Here is a 21253-nt window from a genome sequence, read left to right on the forward strand (position 1 = left end):
TCAGGCATGGGATTTAGGACGATAGTTACTTCTGATGGGGAGAGCAGAGGGATGGATGGTGAGAAGGAATGTTTGGGTAGAAGCAGGTTCTTGTCAAGGTCCTAGCTTGTGTTTTGGGTGGGATGTTTGTGGGGTCCTTGTTACATTATTGAAAATAATTAGATAATTAAATACATGAAAAAAAAAATAAAAGCCTAACAGGGCTGGGGCTCCCAAGGTGAAGTAGAGATCCTTACTCAGGTGGCTCTTAGTTCTTTGGTTGTCTGTTTTTTAAGAAGTAGCATTCTGAATCCTGGAACAAGTGTTTTGTAGTCAGAAGTTATAAAATATATATATGTGTGTATATATATATATATTAATCTAAAGTTAACAAATAACATTTCCTAGGTGGGGTTCATATGCTGATAAATACCTACTTTATAGAGTTTTAGTGCATAAATATTTATAGCTATTTCTGTTCTTTCATAGAAATTTTACATTTTTTTCCCTTTCTTAGGACAAAGTTAAACTATAATCCTCCAAAAGATGATGGATCAACCTATAAGATTGAACTTGAAGGGATATCGGTAATGGTTATGAGAGAGATCCTGGATTACATCTTCAGTGGGCAGGTATGATGAGACACACAGGGAGGAAGACTAAGTAGATGCCTCTCAAGCTCAGGGTGAGGGTCTCCTTCATCCATTCTATGACCCAGCAACATTGTCCTCTTCATCCATCATTGTCTGTGTGACACGTATCTCCTGCTGGGAATGGCACCCAGCTGTTCTTCCAGGGCTCTGCTCTTAAAAGAAAAGCAGACTGAGTAAAATCTTAACCCAGTCCCCGTTTTTGTATTTATCATTCTGAGCTCCACCTTCCATCATGAGTTGGGAAGGACCTGGGATGCTCCTTTCATGGCTGTCTTTATGTTTTTAAACCTTAATTCCCATCTTGCTTTGTACCCCATAACCTGGAAATGGGAGCTTCCTTGGGCGGTGGGAGTTATTTTATAGAAATAAAGAGTCTGAGATTCACACAAATGACAGGCACCCACGTTGTGTTCATGATGCCTGGGTTCTGTTGCCTCAGTAGGACCAATATCCCTGTTGCACCCCATTCTTTACTTTCTGCCCACTTAAATTTCTGGGGATTTAATGAAACCCAGGGGAAAAGGTGATAAGTGATTAGACTTCTTTTTCTTTGCCATCCTCAAGCTCTCAACCCCTGATTTTGTGATTTAAAATGTAGCACGAGGGCTCTTATGAATAATCTTAGGTTGAACCAGGGCTAATTTTTTAACAGGAAGAAATTAGTGTATCTTACATTTGGTTATGTGAGAATGCATTTTATCTTGACTCTTTTTGAGAGCTTCTTTCCTTCTCTCTCCCATATTCCTTCCTCATCTTATTTTACCTTTCCTGTTTGTAAGAGCTGCCTCCTACGTGTTTTCTAACACACTGCTTGCCTTCTCTGGATATATTCATTCAGTCAACCTCGGTGATTGTCATTCTTTTTGAAGTTTTTGGGTTAATTTCATGATGTTACCCCTTCTCTTTTCTCTGAACACTAGGTGGGGGTGTGTGTGCATGTAAGATTATGTGTGTGATTGTTAAAAATAAATGAATTTAGATTGGTTTGGGACAGTCCTTAAAATACTGAAGATACTCGGAAGCATCACAAAACCAGGCTGAGGACCAACGTCTCATCTAACTTCTAAAATATTTCAGCAGCAACTATAACAGGTTATAAGCCAGGAGGAACGAATTCCTCTTCCGGCGTGGATTTGAATCTTGAAACCTTATTTACAGATTGACTTCAGTGTTTTGTTCCCAGTTAAAATTAATTATGGTTTAAGAAAAGAAAAATAGAGAAAAAATTAAGTATGGTTTATAACCATAGTTGCAACATAAGTTATAACCAACTCCTGATCTAGCACTTTGGTTTTATCAGGATGGAATGTGGTGGTTTTCTTGCATGCCTGTATCTGAGGGTGTACAGCCATCCACTGTTGTGTGGCCGAATTTATTATTTTTTAAAAAGATTTTATTTATTTATTTGATAGAAAGAAACACAGCGAGAGAGGGAACACAAGCAGGGGGAGTGGGAGAGGGAGAAGTAGGCTTCCCGCTGATCAGGGAGCCCGATGCGGGGCTCAATCCCAGGACCCTGGGATCGTGACCTGAGCCGAAGGCAGACGCTTAACGACTGAGCTACCCAGGCACCCCTGTGTGGCTGAATTTAATACATCAAGTAAACGGGAAATTTTTCCTTACTTGTGACTTGCTCGACACACTTCTTTCCACAGTTCTGTTGCTCAGTTTATATAAGGTGATTGGCAGTCATACATTCTTTTTCTGCATCTGCGGTACACAGTGTGTGAAATATGACACAATGTTTCTTGATGTACTCTACTCTGGAGCCTCTCCCTCTCATTTCCGAGTGTAGGACAAGCGCCCATTCTTTGGGAGAGGAGAATCTGGATCGTTGTGATTGTGGCGATATTTTAGAGGCTTGTTTCTTTACATTGTCTTAGTGTTGCATGCAAGAACTGTGAAATGGGAGGAGGAAGTGGCATCAGAAGATTAAGGAAAAGTGAAGTTCTTAATGATAAACAAGAAATCTTACCTTAGGGATTTCTTCCAGAAAATAGCTTTGAGACCAGAGTGTACGTGTTGCACCGAATGCGATGTTTGGCATTCAGAATGAGGTCCTCGGGCCACGTGGCCCTCCCCTCTCCAAAGGGCCGGTGTGGCGTGTCTGGCATGCCATCTGGCAAAAGACAGAACGTGGTGTATCTGGAGGCAGGATTTGCCACAGTTCCAGTGCTGGTGTTTAAAGGAAACCCCTTCAGTTTACCACAGAAGGCAGCACTGTCCACCTCACAAGCATTTCGGCCACTTAGTTCTAGAAGTGAGCAACGAGGACAGTGCACCTGCAAAGGGTTCGTGATAGTTAGTTGGTAAAGCCAGGGAAGTGCTGGGAAAAGTCAGCCAGCCATGTTCTGTTCACATCGTTTGAAGGTTCGCTGGTGCCCTCAAACTCCTCTTGAAAAAGAAGCACTGGGCTGGACTGTGTGAAATTGCCAATACTTGATCATCTCTGACCTACAGAAGTGGAGCTTTCATGCGGTTCAGCCTAATAGGTTAGTGGTTTGGGCTTTAAATACATACATTGAAGCGTAAAATATTTATGATACTCTTGTAGATCCGGCTGAACGAAGATACAATCCAAGATGTTGTACAGGCAGCGGACCTGCTCCTTCTTACAGATCTTAAAACTCTGTGCTGTGAGTTTTTGGAAGGCTGCATCGCAGCCGAGAACTGCATTGGCATTCGCGACTTTGCCCTCCACTACTGCCTGCACCACGTCCATTACCTAGCCACGGAGTACCTGGAGACTCATTTCCGAGACGTCAGCAGCACAGAAGAATTCTTAGAACTCAGTCCTCAGAAGCTTAAAGAAGTGATTTCTCTCGAGAAGTTAAATGTCGGCAACGAAAGATATGTGTTTGAAGCAGTAATTCGCTGGATAGCACATGATACAGAACTAAGAAAGGTACCTGTGGTTTATAACATGGTCTGACCCTGCCTTTTTACTTCCTTATTCCATTCGTTCACTCATTTATTTATTTACTCCAAAGTATGGGTGTTTTCTCCTTCCCCATAAACTGGAAAGGCTTACGAAGTTGTGATCTAAAAGATGTCTGGGGGCGCCTGGGTGGCTCAGTCATTAGGGCCTCCAACTCTTGATTTTGGCCCAGGTCGTGATCTCGGGGTCATGAGATTGAGCCCCACATCGGGCTCCATGCTTAGAGAAGAGTCTGCTTGGGATTCTCTCTCCTCCTTCTGCTCCCCCCATGCTCTCTCTCTTTCTCAAATAAATAAAATTTTTAAAGAAAATAAAAGATGTCTGTGGTACATCTTTGCATAGGATCATTGAAGTTGTTTTTTTCAGACCAGACTACAAAAGCGCATGTAACTCCTAATATGGCAATGAAAATATTAATACTTGTAAGGAACATAATATCCTTTCTGCATTGCTTTTAGCGGGAAAATGCATTTCAAGCTTAAGCTGGGGATTTTAGAGATTCAATGTCCCTAACTCTCTTGTTCAGCATCCATCTCTGCACCATTACTGGGCGGACCCAGGCAGGGACTCTGACACGGGCAGCAGAGAAGGGTGAGGGGAGTGAGCGTCTGGAACCTCTCTGGTGTGGGCTCTCCCTGGAGTGATCGACACCACTCAGCAGAGAGCAGGAGAGCGCTCTGCAGTGCGGCAGTGTGGTTCCAGAGGGGAAGGTTCTGGGAGCAACAGCTGGGAAGGAAGGGTCTCAGAGAATATCAGCCTTTAGATCCAAACTGGCACTGCAGTGGGGGAGGGAGCAAAATCACAGAGCTTTAAAAAGTCCAGTGTTTATAGACTCCAGCTCCAATTGCTATATTCGAAATAAGAACTACGTTACGTTTTAGGGAAGTTTTCAAAATGTATAATCGCATTGTTAATGGTTCTCAGCAACTGTTGACATGGGTTTTCGTGAGTATCTTGTAATTTTTAAAATTCTGTAGGCTTATTTAGAGACTGCGGACTACTGTAACACAGATGGAAACTGTTGCACAGTGATGATAAAGAAACGCATACCCTCTTACGGCCGTAGTCTTGGCATAATCAGTATAGCCGGCGTTTGGCTTTGCACGTTAGTTGGGTAGATGAGGAAAGGGGGTAGGAGGGTTCCCAGTTCGCCGCCGCTCCCAGAGACCACAGTCGCCCCAGAGACCACAGTCGCCCCAGAGACCACAGTCGCTAGCTGTCCCTTCCTTTCTTCTTCAAGGGGCAAGGTTGACTATTCCAAAACCAAGAAAAACTAGTCACTAAGGAGTTTCACCTCTTGTATGTAGAATGCTGTAGTCCATTAGTTCAAATTTAGTGAGTCATCATGAAAAGTACATAATTCATATTATATGTTAGATTATTTTTAACAATTAATAATGAAGAAATACATAGTACTCAGAATTTTTCTGAACTGTACCTTTTCTATATTTTTCTTGTAATGTTAATGTTGCTCTCTTTTAATTATCTGTTTAACTGTACTGAATCAAGCTACTACTGTGTATAATGTTCCCATGAATGTGATTTAACTCCCAGCACATCCAGCTACGTGAAATAAGGCCGCTGCGGCCAAGTGACCCTTTAGGGTGTAAAGAAGGCTGCTTGCAACTTTTCCGTGATACCTCAAATATAAACCTGAACTGATGCTTCTTTAAGTTAAACTTGTCTTTATCAAGGCTATTGGGAAGTAGAAAGGAAAGGGGCCAGTAAAGCATATTCCAGCACTTGTGACTTGCCCGCTGATAATCCTTTAACAATTTCAGCTTTTCCATGAGTCAGAAAACGTATTTTCTACTAACTGTGTGTTGCGTCCTACATTTTTTTTCTCCCCATCCTTCCTACCCTCCTGTGCAGGTCCACATGAAGGACGTGATGTCAGCACTGTGGGTTTCAGGGTTAGACTCCAGCTACTTACGGGAACAGATGCTCAATGAACCGTTAGTACGAGAAATTGTCAGAGAGTGCAACAACATACCGCTGAGCCAGCCACAGCAAGGGGAGGCCATGCTCGCGAACTTCAAGCCCCGGGGCTACTCGGAGTGCATTGTGACTGTTGGCGGAGAAGAAAGAGTGTAAGTATGGATGTGCATCGTTTCAAGAGTCATATAAGGGAAGAGCTATTTCCATGTAAACAGGAATTCATGGTATTTTTTTTTTTTTGGTATCTAAGCATAATAGCAGAATTTTTTTAAATGTTTTAAACATTCTTTAGAGCAATAAAACTAGTCATAGTTATTATAAGCAGAACTATATAAAACACATTAACTGCTAATCAATTATTTATTTCCTTAGTTCACGGAAACCAACAGCAGCGATGCGATGTATGTGCCCTCTTTATGACCCTAATAGGCAGCTTTGGATTGAACTGGCCCCTTTAAGCATGCCAAGAATTAACCACGGAGTTCTCTCAGCAGGTACCATTCTGTGGTCAATTTTACTTAAACACAAGATCGAGTGATATGTAATTTTAGGGTTGTACAGAATGACTCGAAACCTTTTAGAGATTTAATTTTAAGAGATAATTTTATTATCTCCATGATGACGTCTTCTGTGTAGCTCTCGCTTTCAAGACTTTGTAAGGAGAAGAGTGTCTTCTGTCAGTCTTTATTGTTCCTGAATCTTTAATACGTAGCTATTTTTAAGACTTTAGTAGAGGAGCATTTTACTTGATGTCTTACCGATAGAGGAGCCACATTCAATGACTCTTCCCGCCCGTTAGCTCTGTGGCTGCACCCAGAACACGGAATTCGAATCCTTGAGCCGTAAATAGTCCCGTTTTTCTGAATTCATGCAGTTTAGAATTACAGTAACTACGTGAAAAATAAAGGTGTTATGTCAAAGCAGGCATTTCGTGTGAGACTTTAGAAAACATTATTTATATTAGCATGGCTTCAAGTTATTTTACTACAGAACGCATGTGTCACTTGACCTTCGCAAGTTTGAAAATGGCCCCACGTTAGTCAAAGCTCTCACTCACAGAGGTGATAGGAAAGGCTGTACTTGCTGCCTTCTGACTGTTCGCTGCCTTTCTCTTCACCTTGCTCTGCTCTTTGGGGTTCACCCACAAGTGCCATTTCACTAAATTCCAATTAAAATCAACAGTCTTCCTGGAATCCTTCATATTTTATAGTCTCTGCTTGCCCACTAACATTACTTTAAAGATTTTGAAAGCTATACCATACCATTCCACATTATAGATATGGCCGAAGCTATACTATAGTACAGAAATGGAATCATTTTTGGGGTTCCAAAGTGATTGAAGTTATTGTCAGTAGTAAGCAGCAGGATGCAGTGGGATAGCCAACAGGATGTGAGTCTGATTTCCTTGTTCTCTCTTCTCGGAATTAGCACCTTACATTTCCTTCCCACAATGTGTATACCTATTCATAATTTTCACACACACCTGCCACAGTGTTTCCTGCATCACAGATTTTCCAAGATTTCCTCGAGGGGTTGGTATTTCAGAAACATTGAGCAGTGAGGATGGGGTCGTGTCCAGTTGTAGTGAGCAAAGCTGTGACATGACCAAGTGTTTCTTGTACTGTGTTTCTTCTTTTCTTACCTTTTTTTTTTTTTAATTGATGGACTTTTTTTGTCATTCACTTTGTTTCCGCTCTTCCAGGTTAGAAGTTATATTCTTTGTCTGTATTCCTTTGAAACATCATAGATACCATAGCCTGTATTCTTAAGTTATAAAAGCCCAAGTCCGTTTCTCCTGTTCTTGTTTCACAGTCTTGCAGTGTTAAAATTTATGACTATTTATGAATAAGTATCTACATATAAATGTTTGATTCATCTGTTTTGAATATATGCATATATATATGTAGAGAGAGAGAGTGTTTAGATTTACCCACATATTCACTACTTTCTTTGTTTTTCCTTCTTACTCCTGAGACCTTCCATCTAGGATTATTTGCCTTCTCTCTAAGGTCTGTCCTTTTGAATTTCCTTTATTGTGGTCTACTGGTAGCAAATCCTTCGATTTCTTTGTCTAACATGCTTTGCCTTCATGCTTAAAGGATACTTGTGCTGGGTGTAGAATTTTAGGGCATCTTGACTCTGGCTTGGCCTTTCCTCAAATCTGGAAAATTCTTATTTTTACATCTTCATGTATTGCCTCTGCCCCATTGTCTTCTTTCCTCCTGCTTTTGGTTTTCCATGTTTTTGCTTCTCCATGTGCTGCCCTCTTTATGGTTTCTTTTGACTTACCCTCCACTAAATGAGTTCTCTCTTTAATTGTGACAGATCTGCCATTAAACCCATCTACTAATTTTTTAAAATTTTATCTGGTGTTTTTCCTTTTTTATTCCTAGAGATTCTCTTTAAATCTTTTTCAGATATGCTGTGTCACTTCTACAGTCCCCTTTTTCTAAGAGTTCTCTTAAAATTTGTCTTTCAGGGCATTTGCATTGGGCTCCCTGCTCAGTGGGAAGTCTGCTTCTCCCTCTGCCCCTCCCCCATGCTCATGCTCTCTCTCACTATCTCTCTCTCTCTCTCTCAGATAAATTAATAAAACCTTTTTGAAATTTGTTATTCAGTTTTTAAACATAGTAAACATTCTCATATTATCATCTTTCTGGGTAGTCCAGTATTTGAAATTTGAAGTCTCTGCAAGACTACTTCCTGTTGTCTGTTGTTGCTGGTTCTTCTTTATAGAGTCTAGTTTCTGTGTCCGAGTATCTTTGGTTGGGTGCTGATTATTTTATTAAAAATTATTTATAGGAATAATTTGATGCTTTAAAATCTTAGAATATTAGAATCTAAAGATTAGGTAAGGATACTTCCTTCCACACAAGTTTTACATTTGTTTCTTCTGGTTGCCTATAAGAACTGCAAATTTGGATTGAATTACTGTAAATCATATTCAAACCTTGAGATCTCCTAGACAAGGGAGGATATTTAAATCTGGGTTCTAATTCCTGTTGAACTTTGGAGAGGCTCTTGTGCCAGAAGTCACACTTCCTGTGGGCCTGGGGTTTTGATTTTTGTCCCTTTCACGCCCTCAAAGCCATTATAAGAAAGGTTGGAAATTTCCCACTTTGGTAAATGCCCTTAAAGCAAAATGGTTTCCATGGGTGGTGACCTCTCCAGCTCCCACTTTTCCTTTCAGCTTTGCCATATTGTCCGGTTGGCTTCTTCTCTTTTAAGATTATTTTATTTCAAAAGTTCTTGTCAAAAAAAAACAAAACAGAAATGTTTTGTCCGGCAATTTAGCTGTTTTGCACAGAAGTTGGTATGAATAACCTAATCCACCATTACCTGAAATAGGAAGTTCAACAGTGATTCTTAGATGCTGTCTTGAATATGAAGTGCACAGGTGCCCCAGATCTGAGTGCTCCTGGGTCTTGAACGAGCAGATGTGGGGTGTGGATCAGAAGTTGTTTGAGAATCACAGAGTGGAGATAGGATAGATGGAGCTGCTTGGTGTCCCTGTGGGTGGTGCCAGTCTGGGTTGCACGCTGTAGGGTAGTGGGAATCCACTCAGCTGCTAAGTGAGGTGAACTTGCCAAAGTGACCCACAGATGTGAATTAGCCTCTCTCAGCAAGGATCAAATGAATTGTGATGAAGACCTCAAATCCACTGTTGTCATTAGAGAAGTTCCCTCCACATACTGTCTCTACAGCTGTGCCATTTGTATTCAGCAGGAGATGGAAGTTGAAGAGTGAAGTTTCAACTTTCTCGTGTGTCTTGTTTGATTTTTACAGAGGGATTCTTGTTCGTGTTTGGGGGCCAAGATGAAAATAAGCAGACCCTGAGCTCAGGAGAAAAATACGACCCAGATGCAAACACATGGACGGCATTGCCACCAATGAATGAGGTAAAATGTTCTTTTTCATTTGTTTGGAAGCATGTCTGTCTTCCCTTCAGCACTTCCCTTTGTTTTGCATCTGTGTACATGTAAGGAGAGAAATGGCGACCCGCCACAGCCCCTGCTGGCTACGCCAGTGCCCACCATCCCAGCTCTCTCCTCTCGTCCATCAGACCTCCTCGTGGCTCCGCAGACCTGCACACACTCGTGCTTTGGGACCTCTGCCAGCTGCCCATGGGGCTCGCTCCTTGCTTCCACCGGTGTTTGTCCACGTGGGGCTTCCCAGAGATGCCTTCCCTCCCGCCTCTCAGCTCTCCCATCTCTGCCCGTTTTCTTTCTCTTCATGTCACGCAGCACCTTCTCACATATTGGATAGTTTTTAATTGTTCACACAAATTCCTTGATGGCTGGGGATTTTGTCTGTCTGCTCAGGGCTCCATCTTTAGTGCTAGAACAGCGCTGGGCACAGAAGGGATGGCAGGGACACTTAAGTATTTGTTGTCAAATGACCCCTCAGGCTTCTGTCATTCCAGTTGGCCGTAGCAGGAGCCTGGCCTCCCCGTGCCTCTCCCAGCCTTGCTCTTGCTGTGGTTCTTCCTTGTCTTTCACACGCCACCTTGGAAACACTTAGCTACAGCCCATTGCTAAACACAGATAGTTTTAGTGAACCAGAAGGTAATAGTTCTTGTTGTTGTGAGCTGTGGTGCATAAAAAATGGTGATTCTGCCAGTGAATTTATCATGCAGGTAATTCCCTTGTCCCGAATAACTCCTGGATTGGGTTCTGTCTCTTGTGACAGAAGGGTGAGCTGCTTAGGGGAATTACAGATGTCTGAGAGAGATGGTTTTGAGCATGGAACCTCTTTGCTGAAACTCTGGAATGTGATGATATCTGTGATTTTTATTAAAGGTGTGGATATCTGCTTTCAGTCTGGTAGTTGTATAGAGAGATCTTTGATGTCTTTTCAGCCACGACATAATTTTGGAATTGTGGAGATAGATGGAATGCTGTACATTTTAGGAGGAGAGGATGGTGAAAAAGAGCTAATTTCCATGGAGTGTTATGACATTTATTCTAAAACCTGGACGAAGCAACCTGACTTGACCATGGTTAGAAAGGTGAGAACTGTATCTTGTGATTACAAATTGGGTTTTAAAATTAGCGTTTCTTTTCCCACATATGCCTTTTTTAGTGCAATCGATAGTGTTGAAAGAGTGAATGTTGTAGGCTTCTGTCGCTATTGGTGGCCCGCCTTCTTGGTCATCTGCCCCGCGCCAGGATAGGAGATGGAGTGTGTGCGAGAGCTCGCCCTGACGGTGGGCTCTGCGCTGGGCTGCTGTGTCCACACCTGTGCTTGACAAGCGCCTCGGGAGCACACTCACCTAGGAGGTGGCCAGGTCTTCCAGCCCTATTTTCTTAATCATCATATGGGCCTAACGAGAAACAGCCTGCAGGTAAGCACAGCCATTGTGTCCTGAGTAGAGTGAAAATGTGGCTCCCATTAGCTGTTTCGAGCACGGTCTCTTGTAGTGCCATTCCCATGTGGGAGGGAGGGGCTCTTCTTCCCCCTGAAGCTTTGTCCGTTCCTGTGGATATTTACACCTCACGTGCTGTGCTCCCAGTCTCAGTGCTCCACTCACTTGGAGCAGGAATTGAGTGAGATGTTGCTCAACAGAATCTAAATCTCAGAATCTTCAGATAGTGGGGGAAGAATGGAGAGACTGGAAAGCTCTTTAAAAATTAGGGTCATTTACATACCTCCCTGAGCACAGTCGTGTCAGACAGAGGTAACAAACAGTATGTGTACTACCTCTTCTTGCTTTTCAAGTCCTGTCTTTGTAGTATTGGAAGATACCATAGTTTTACTATTAGAAATCGAAACCTTTCCCTACGGTGCTCTCTAAGGTTAGCATTTGTCGAATGTGGATTGTAAGTGTTGCCTCCCCAACTCTCGCTTTCTCCTTCCAGATCGGCTGCTATGCAGCCATGAAAAAGAAAATCTATGCCATGGGGGGAGGATCGTACGGGAAACTCTTCGAATCTGTGGAGTGTTACGACCCAAGGACCCAGCAGTGGACCGCTATCTGTCCGCTAAAGGAGAGAAGGTGCGAGAATGCAGTTGTGGACTCTGTAGGCACCCCCTTTCTTTCAAATGAATCTTTCACTTGACTTAGCATTTGGTTTCTATAAAAATAAAAGAATAATCCATTTCATAAAAAGAAAGACTCACATAGTCATGAAACCCAGAACATTGCAGAGTTAAAACAAGCAGAAAAGGAGTTCGGGAATCGGCCACGAGTTGTAAATCCATATGCTCTGTGTGACCTTTCAGATTTGGAGCTGTGGCCTGTGGCGTGGCCATGGAGCTGTACGTGTTTGGGGGAGTCCGAAGTCGTGAGGACATCCAGGGGAGTGAGATGGTCACTTGCAAGTCTGAATTCTACCACGATGAGTTTAAAAGGTAAGTTTGAACGGTTTCACGTAACTTGTACAACTTTTCCTTTCTGCTTTCAAAGTCATGTCTTAGATTTGTTCAGTTTTGTTTTCAAGTTACTTGACTGAGTTATCTTGTCTATTTAGGACATATGCCTAATGCCAACTAGAGATCTCGTCAGAGACGTCAGAAGTATTTGTAGCTTAAAACCGTAGAAAAGTGTTTCTGAAAAGAATCTATATCAGACCTTGACGCTTGGTTGTTTAAAATCAGTCATTGGCTTCCCATGGCTTTTAGGAGAAAGTTTAAACTCCTTAGCCTAGCATATTTGGCCTTCTGTGATATGGCCTTTATTCTTTCTGCTACTATTCAACACATATGCTTTACTGGAGTTGTTACACTGAGCAATATTTCCCCCCCAAAACATGTTATGATTATCTTGGCTCTGTGCTTTTGTACTACTCCTTTTGCCTAAAATTTCCCTTCCAATATTTATCCAGTTAATATAGCCTCTTCCAAAACTGTGCTTAATTATCACTGCCTAGAGAAAGCCTTCTCACACCTCCCAGTCTCGTTTAGGCTCCTCCATCTGTAATCCCAAACATTCAGTTCATGTCTTTTGCATTGTAATTGTTAACCATAAGATTTTCTTTTTTTTTTTTTTTAAGATTTTATTTATTTGAGAGACAGGCTGAGAGAGAGAGATCACAAGCAAGGGGGAGGGGTAGAGGGAGAAGCAGACTCCCCACTGAGCAGGGAGCCCGATGTGGGACGGGATCATGACCTGAGCCAGAGGCAGACACTTAACCAGCTGAGCCACCTAGGCAGCCTAACCATAAGATTCTTGAGGGCAGGGTTCGGCTCCGCTGTCCATGGATCCTAGTTTCAGCATCATACCTGGCCTGTGTTAAACACTCAATGAAAGGTTGATTCAGTGGATGAAGTCTGGTGTCACAGAGTCTTAAAACGTCTGACAGGTTGCCGTACTGGTCTTGTAGAGTAGACACCCTCCTACCAACCTTCTTCCCTTCTCTCCTTCCACACGTTTTATTGTGGTAACCACTAAACTGGACTGTTCAAATCCTTAGAGGGAAATGGTCATGTGAAAATTCATCTTGTTACAGTATTTCAATCCTGTTACCAGAAGGGGGTGCCATAAGGCAATGTTTAATTTCATACTATTTTAGATTAGGGCAAACAATGAGCAGCGACCAAGACTTTAGAAAAAAATGTAAATGTTACCTAACTTTTAATGGATTTTAAATTGAGGCTATTTGCATAGCCTTTCTTCCCCCCATCAATTACATGGGTAGACCTTCTTTGGAAAATTCATTAGGCAAAGTATGAGAGCAGTTTAGAGAATGTCTGCTATGGTGGGGGTGGGGCAGAATTTCAGACTTTTCTACACTTCCCTTGATACATTCCTGTGAGGGCTGACTGTCGAAGGTATAAAATAGCATGTTAATTCCTGCCCAAATGAATCTCAAGACTGTCTGCTCACCTTCATTTATAAGCAGTGGTCAGTGTGTTTGGTCTCCGATAGAATATTGACCTGTGCCATCCTCATAATGACCGAATTACTGTTTGGGCAGTGTGAGCTAGAGGCTGCCACGGGTTTTGCTGGAGGAATCAAGGCCACTTGTGCCTCACCCTTCCCTGTCCGTGTTTGTTTCTAGGACTTAAATCTGGTGCAGAGTTTCTTGGTCTGCCCTTAGTATGCTATCAATTGCTAGAACTTTTATATTTCTGTCAGGTTGTTTCATATTAATAGTTGATAAGCTTTAAATGTAAGTGTATTACTTGCTTTCAGTTCATAAGTATTAGGCATAAGAATATGGCTCCTTCCTTGCTCTTAAAAAGCACTTCCAAATAAATTCATGGATCATTAGTCTCTTTGTTTCTGAGCTGTCCAAAGTTAGTTTTTAAAGTAAGCTCTGGGCCCAACGTGGAGCTCGAACTCACAAACCTGAGATCAAGAGTCTCATGTTCTACCAACTGAGCCAGCCAGGGGCCCACCAGGGTTAGTTTTTAAATAATAGAATGAGGAAAGCTTCATTTCTTTTGTCAGTGTAATGTATAGGATTCTTGCTTGGGTGACACTAGACGCGTACATAACACTGAGTGCCATGTCTTAACTCCTTTGTAACTCAGTCTTCAAAACAACCTTCTGAGTCCATGTGCTCTTTTTATTCCTCTTTTAAACCAAAACACGGAGAGGTGAAGTAATGTGCTCAGAGACACACAGGTAGCAAGTGGCAGAGCTGGCACTCTGGCCCCAGAGGTCACCTTTTCAGACACCACACTACATTGCGTTAAAGTTACAGGCTTTCCTGCAAGTATCTATAGGAAGAAAATAACATATAGCTGAAGTGTATTTCTCAGAAGAGCAGATGTTTCCAAGTATGTTATATTTGCGTATTGTGGAAACTGTTGCCAGATGAGCAATCTGTATTAGATTGGAGACCGTTTATTGTTTTTAAGTAATCTCTTGTCTTTCCTGTCTTTGTTCCCTATTTTTAGGTTAAAACTTTCCTGGAAAAATGCCATATCTTATTTTCTGTGTTTCTAATGAAAAACAAAACTGTTTGAAGAAAAGCAAAGAAATTGCCATAAGTTCTGTCACGTCATAGTGACAACTTGATGATCCACACAGAGTGACAGGCAGCTCTGTTTCTGTTCTGGTGCCCCGCTCTTCTCACACCACCATCCTCCCAGTTATCCGTACTCAGAAAAGCTCATCTTTGATTCTCTCTCAGGCTTCACATCTCATCAGTTGCCAAGTCTCGTCTGCTTTTTTAGATTCTGGAATATTTCCCACGTCACCCACCTTCGTTTCTCTGCTTCTGCCCTCCAGTGTTCGCTTTCTCATGTGTACAGTGGCATCAGCCTTCTAACCAGTTTTCCTGGGCATTTGGCCTGTTCGTGGTTTTGAAAGATTAACCTGACTTTGGTCATTCCATTCTCCTCCTGGAAATTCTTGGTCTTTCCCCTTTGCTTACCAAACAGAGATAATAGTATGTAGCCTCCTGCTGGGGTTCTCCATTGTCTGATGTTAAGAGAAATGTTCAGTCTTTTCTAGTTTCTTCCTTCCCATGTCTTGCACTTCAGCTCCCTTCTTAACCCATCCTATGTTTGACTGCCTCCATGCACGTGCTCAGCCCAGATGCCACCCTTTTGTTTCTCTAGAACAGTCATGGTGACTATTGAAGTCAGGATCTGCCAATTTCATCTTTTGATCTATAATTGAGCAGACACACTTGACAACAGGGAATCCCCATGTTTGTTCTCTGATCCGCAGGGTGGGGGCCATTATGGTAGGAAAGGCTGCATGGAAGTCTCTGTAACTTTCCTACCAAGACAGAAAACCGGAAGCAGTTCTACATCCTTGAGGAATTTAGGGAAATTAGTGCCACCATCAAAAACTTGAAAATGCAAGAGTGGAGCTGCCTTTCATATCCCCACTTAATTCACTTAGAAAAAGTAGAAAAGTCAGATGGATTTTGGAAAATAACTGTATGCTTTCATAAACGTAATTCGGTGGTTACCCTGATGATCACACATTTAGTCCCAGATGTGGTGTCTTTCTGCAAATGTTGTATCTTCATGCAACACGGACTCTGGCCTTGGTGTGCGGCTATTAACCCAGCTGATGCTTTTTCTTCGTACCAATTTGCAGGGCACCAGAAGCAGTTTGCTTTTGCCCAGCAGGGCCAACAGGACCCTGCACTGTCTGGCCTCAGCACTGTGTCAGTTCTGCTGTCTCCATATGTCACTCCAGGGAGATCTTGATCACCTTGGTGTTCCATGAAAACATCCTACCGGTCCACCCCATTGACATTATGTGTGTTTGGATCATTGGTTAGGAGGTAACAGGTACTACAGATGCCTTTGTAAGACATGGAGCGCTGAACCGCATTCCTGACCAAATCTGTTTCGTCACAGTCCAGTCAAGAGACAGAAACCACACCAGTAATCTGAACAGGGAAAATGTAATTCACATAGTTATTTGACTGGTGAAAGAGAGCTCTGATGGGTGCAGAAATAGCTACTGTAGGAAGCGTGGTTACTACTACCTTTAGGGCTGAGGGAAGTATCCTAAGGAGGAGCAAACTGGGGAGAGAACTCCCCACCCTGCAAGGTATGGTGTGGCCACTGCATGCAGGACGCTGCCTGTTGGGTGGCAGACCTTGCTGAGGGCAGGCGCCTCTCGGTCTCCTGCTCACTGCAGGCCGCAGCCCATGGGAGGAGGGAGAAAGGCACACCAACCCCAGGAAGGAAGCCCTTTGCACTATCCAGCCTTGAGGTCCCTCCTGCGCCCTCTACTGGCCAAGCCTACCACTGCATTTATTTTTTTCAAGGCTGGTTCATTTTCTCCACTGTTTTGTGTTTCATTGGTTTCTGCTCTTGTCTATATTATTTCCTTCTTTTTACCTTCTTTGGGTTTATTCTGCTCTTCCTTTCCCAGCTTCTTCAGGTAGAATTTTAGATTTTTTTCATTTCTTTACTGAAATCTCCATCTTTTCATCATAAGCATGTTCTCTTTTAAACATAGTTCTAGTAGCCACGTTCGGGTCCCCACCTGATAGATAATCCCAGCATTCGGTCGGTCATTTTGGAGTTGGCATCTGTGCATGGTTTGTTCCCCTGAGAACAGGTTCTCATTTTTCTGGCTTTTTTTTGTTGTTGAGTAATTCTCGGTTGCATCCCAAACATCGTGACTGTCACGTTGTCAGGGCCCTGAAGTCTCTTCCCGTGCTTCAGAGTGTTGCACTGAGAGTTCTGGCAGGCTGTGTACCTGGTTCGACTCCTGGCAGGCTGTCAATGCCTGCAGTGCACGGCAGCTCAAACCTCCCTCTGGTTCTGTAAGCCAGCCTCAGTTACGAGCACTCGTGGTTTCCGGGTCAGTCGAAGACTTGAGACAAGTGCATGCACATAAAATTAGGCCTCCTTCTCTACCTCCCGTCTTTCTGAGACTTCCATACACCCTGGAGATTCTGGTTGGCTCAAGACACTCTGCCCTGATTCCAGTGGCCGCAAAGACGGCAGGTCTTCTCTAGGGGTCTCAGCCACCTGGAGCTGGGGTGTCACGCTGCCTTCGGCCAAAGCTATCAAAGATCCAGAAACTCCCTCCATGTGGGTAGCTTGTTCAGCTTTCCCTTTCTCAAATCTGCCTGCTTTTGCTCAGTCTCCAGAGCCCTCAGGCAATTATCTCTTGTATCTCGTCCAGAGTTTGTAGCTGTTGGTCACAGGAGGATTGGGTTGTTAAGGGCTTTTTTCTCCCCCCTGGAAGCAGAAACCTCACTAAAGCTCCCTCTGTCTTTCCTTCTCCTCTCCAGTTGATTGTCCCCCCACCCCCCCAGTCTCTCCTTGCCTATCCTTCCCTCCTACTCTGCTCTTGCTGAAGCTCACTGCTACAAGCCAGGCTATATTCTAAAGTCTCCTTTGCAAGGGACATTGCTAATTCTAAGTTACCAGAAGACACATCCCTGTATCCTCAAGTCCTAATAAGCCCATGTTTGAAAACACTGTAACTAAAGGCATACTATTGCTTCTTCTGTTACAAACAGGATTGCTCCTTAGTGATGCCCGCCAGGTACAGGGCGCTATGTGAAGTATTTTACACTGGCCACTTCATTTCATCCCTGCAAGTCATTGGATGTTAGTGGTGGTGTTTGGTCTCCCCACTTTACAGATGACAGCTAAATTGTCCAAGGTCAACGAGGTGATAGGTGGCAGAGAAAGAAGGCAAAACCATATGCCTTTTATACCTGTTTTAAAAGCAGCAGCTAAATACATGCTGCAGTTCAGTTTTTATGTTTAATTTCATTTGAAGCCTCAGCGTTATATGAAATAGATTACCTAGGATTATTTTTCTGAAACCCAGGAACTCTGAGTCATTGATCTGCTTGGGACCAAATTTGGTAGATCATCTACATAGCCCGATTTCTTGAGCTTTGTTTAATTATTCCAGGGAGGAATAATGTGAGATTCTCAACTCTACAAAATTATGCCAAAATATTGTTGTATTCTGATAGGCTTTTCAGTAAACAGTCTAGTCATAGATGCTCATTTAGAAGTGGCAGTTACCCTCGTGAGCATACACATGGCCCCATTATGGATTTGTCCAGAAGAGTTGTGTGCCTCTCCACTGGGGTTGGGCCTAGGTGTGGGGTTCAGCAGCAAATGAGACCTGGGGATGCTCATCGGCTTCGTTTGATTCAGAACCTGGGAAGAATTTAAATGTCAAGGTTTACATATTTAGGTTTAGCCCTGAAGACATAAAATGTGAATAAACCAGTTATTATAGTTTGACGTTTTCAAACATTTTCTTTCAAAGGCCCGTTCAGGTCCCTCTTTTTACTTTTCAGTGAGAGCTCTTGGATGTTTTCTTCCCCTATTTCTTAGAGACATTTTGACACCAAGGGCCAAACTATTCCCCACTTGCAGCAAACTGCTGGATACCGGTCAACATTCAGATGGAAGAGGAATCAAATGTTGAGTACAGGTATTCGACTATGGCAGCCGTCCATTAGCCGTGCCTGTGAGTCGTTATGTGATCTTGGACAGATCATTTTGCTTAGAATTCAAAATATGGAAGCTGCTACTTTGTAACAATCTGGGAAGAGTTCTTTGAAATAAAAGTGCTGTTCTTAGTCAAAGAGTTCCACATTTGTATTTAACATTCGGATGCACTAGATCTAAGCCACTGGCTTCTTGGGCACTTCATGGCAGAGTCAGAGACACAGGAATAACATCCACACGCCGTCTGTTCCAGTAAGGAGTGTAGGCCTGGACGTTGGTAGTTCTGACGGGTTTAGATCCATTCCCAAAGTCTGACTGAGGGCTGCTGTACCCCAGCTATGTTGTTCGCTACCCAAAGGAAATTGTTTGGTCCAGTTACCTTAAGTAAACGTTCTTATATAGCAGAATCTACAGTTGTTGTGGTTGTTGTTTTTTAAACAAAAACAAAAACCACTTTAATTTTGAAATAATTTTACACTTAAAACTTGCAAAAATAAAGTCCCCATTAAGCCATTCACCCAGCTTTTCTTCATGTCAACATCTTAACGTAACCATTGTACAGCTATCAAAACCAAGGTATTTATGTTGGTACAATATTATTAAGTAAACTATAGTCTTTATTCGAATTTCACCAGCTCGTCTAATAATCTCTCCTTTCCCTTTGCTCTGGGATGCCATGCAGGATCCGACCACACACCGAGTTGTGTTTCTTTAGTCTTTTTTGACCTGTGATGGTTCGTTGGTCTTCCGCTGCCTTTCATGACCATGTTATTCTTGAAGATGATTGGTCCGTGTTTTTATAGGGTGTCTCTTCATTTGGCTTTGTCTGATGATTTGTCATGATTAGGCTGAGGTTAGGCATTTTTGGCAGGAACACCACGGCGGTGATGCCCCCCCCCCACTTCGAGGAGGACATGCTGTCTCCATGTCTTATTATTGGTGATGCTAACCTTGATTACCTCGTTAAGGTGGGATCTGTTGGGTTTCTCCACTGTAAAGTTGCTATTCTTTCCTTTTAATTAACAAATATTTTGGAAGAGATAATTGAGAATATGCAAATACACCATTTCTTCTCAAACTTTCACCACTGATTAAGCTTCCGTCGGTGGACCCGCCTGCAGTCACTAGAACTGTGGTGGTCTCCTAATGCTCATCTTTCTCTTTCTCTCGTTCCGTCTACATTTGTTAACTGGAACTCTCTAAAGAGGAGACCTGTCCCTTCTCCCTATTTTTTTTTTTTAACATATTCTGTTACTTACTTGTATCAGTATGGACTCACGGATATTTATTTTATTCTCTTGAGTTAGAAATCCAGTACTATCATTATTTATTTTGCTGCTCACTTCTTCCAGCTTTGGCCATCAGGAACACCTTCCTATTAGCACTGGGTCCTGTGGACACGCCCCACCCTTCTTTAAGTACTTCCTGTCTGGCAGCGCAAGATGCTCCAGACTCATCTGATATTTTCTCTCTCGGCTGGGGAATCGGCCACCTCTTCGTGGAGCCCTGGATCCTTTTTGTGGTTATTAAATTGATTTTCAACAGAAGTGCCAAGGCAATTTAGTGAGGAAAGAAACATCTTTTCAGTAAATGATGCTGGAGCAACTAGATATCTGTATGGAAGAAAAGTGAACTTCTACCTCATACCATACCCAAAATTCAACTTGAAATATATTGTAAGACCTGAGTGTAAAAGCCAAAACTATGAAATCTCCAGAAAAAAGCATAGGGAGGAAAACCTTTGCAGCCTTGGAATAGGCAGGGATTTCCTAGAAGGACACAGAAAGCATGAACTATTTAAAAAACAAAACAAAAAAAACTGGAATTCGTCAAAATTAAGAACTGTTCTTCAGAAGGCTCCATTAAGAAAATGAAAAGATAATCGACAAGCTGGGGAAAATATTCATGATATACGTATCTAACAAAGGACTTGTATCCCCAGAATACAAAGAATCTTACAATTCAGTAGGAAGACAAAAAACCCAATTTAAAAAATGAGCGACTCTTTGAGTAGACGTTTCACAAAAGAAGATGGGTAAAATGGCCAGTGAGTGCACACGGAGATAGCCAGCATGCTTCTTCTCAGGGAAGCCCCCACCACTAACATGGCTACAGTCAGAAAGACCGACAGAAGTGAGGGCAGGTGGTAATGCTGAGCGGTTGGAATTCCCGGATGTTGCTAATTGCAGTGCAGAATGGCACAGCACTTTGGAAAACAGTGCGGCATTTTCTTACTGAGTGGAATATATCTTAAACCATACAGCCAGTCAATTCCGGGACATAATATTCACAAAGAAGATTTGCACTCCAGTGTCCACAACAGTTTTATTCACCATAGCCACACACTGGCAATTACCCAGATGAACGTGAGCAGGTGAATGGATAAACCAATTCTGGTCTCTCCATACAATGGAATACCACTTAAAAAGAAACGAATTATCGATGCAAGCAACAGTGTAATGAATCTCAGGAACATTGTGCTGAGCAAAAGAAGCAGATTGAAAAGTGCATGCTCTTTACGTTTCAATGTAGGTGACATTCTAGAACAGGCAAAACTAGTATCCGTAGTGACAGGAAGGAATTCAGCGGTTACCCAGCAATGGGGATGTGGGTTGAGCTGAACTGGCGCAGTGCCTGGTACAGTTGGCTCACCGAATTGTGCTGTCTCCCTAGACCTTGTCGTCCTCTTGACTTCCTTGGTTTTGCCCATGTGTTCACTTTCAGGTGGATCTATCTTAACGACCAGAACTTATGCATCCCCGCCAGTTCCTCTTTTGTTTATGGAGCTGTACCCATAGGAGCCAGTATTTATGTTATCGGAGATCTTGATACAGGTAAGAACGTTGTGGTGATTCAGCTGGATCTGTTTCCTGGTGACTCCAAGGCATGTTGTATCACC

At 42.7% G+C, this 21253-nt stretch overlaps 1 protein-coding gene across 1 annotated transcript in view; it reads left to right on the top strand.

The window, feature by feature from the left end:
• Window positions 1-21253, top strand: part of GAN (gigaxonin) — a 60200-nt gene that overhangs the window by 26497 nt on the left and 12450 nt on the right. The window contains exons 2-10 of the mRNA XM_025860533.2: window positions 497-611; window positions 3187-3537; window positions 5443-5660; window positions 5881-6002; window positions 9295-9407; window positions 10367-10516; window positions 11367-11503; window positions 11731-11859; window positions 21079-21188. Of these exons, the coding sequence (XP_025716318.1) occupies window positions 497-611; window positions 3187-3537; window positions 5443-5660; window positions 5881-6002; window positions 9295-9407; window positions 10367-10516; window positions 11367-11503; window positions 11731-11859; window positions 21079-21188 (1445 nt within the window). The remainder of the gene's footprint in view (window positions 1-496; window positions 612-3186; window positions 3538-5442; window positions 5661-5880; window positions 6003-9294; window positions 9408-10366; window positions 10517-11366; window positions 11504-11730; window positions 11860-21078; window positions 21189-21253) is intronic.

This window comes from Callorhinus ursinus, unplaced genomic scaffold, assembly GCF_003265705.2.
Source record: "Callorhinus ursinus isolate GAN/ISIS: 27379988/994484 unplaced genomic scaffold, GSC_fseal_2.0 scaffold46, whole genome shotgun sequence".
Taxonomy (NCBI): domain Eukaryota; kingdom Metazoa; phylum Chordata; class Mammalia; order Carnivora; family Otariidae; genus Callorhinus; species Callorhinus ursinus.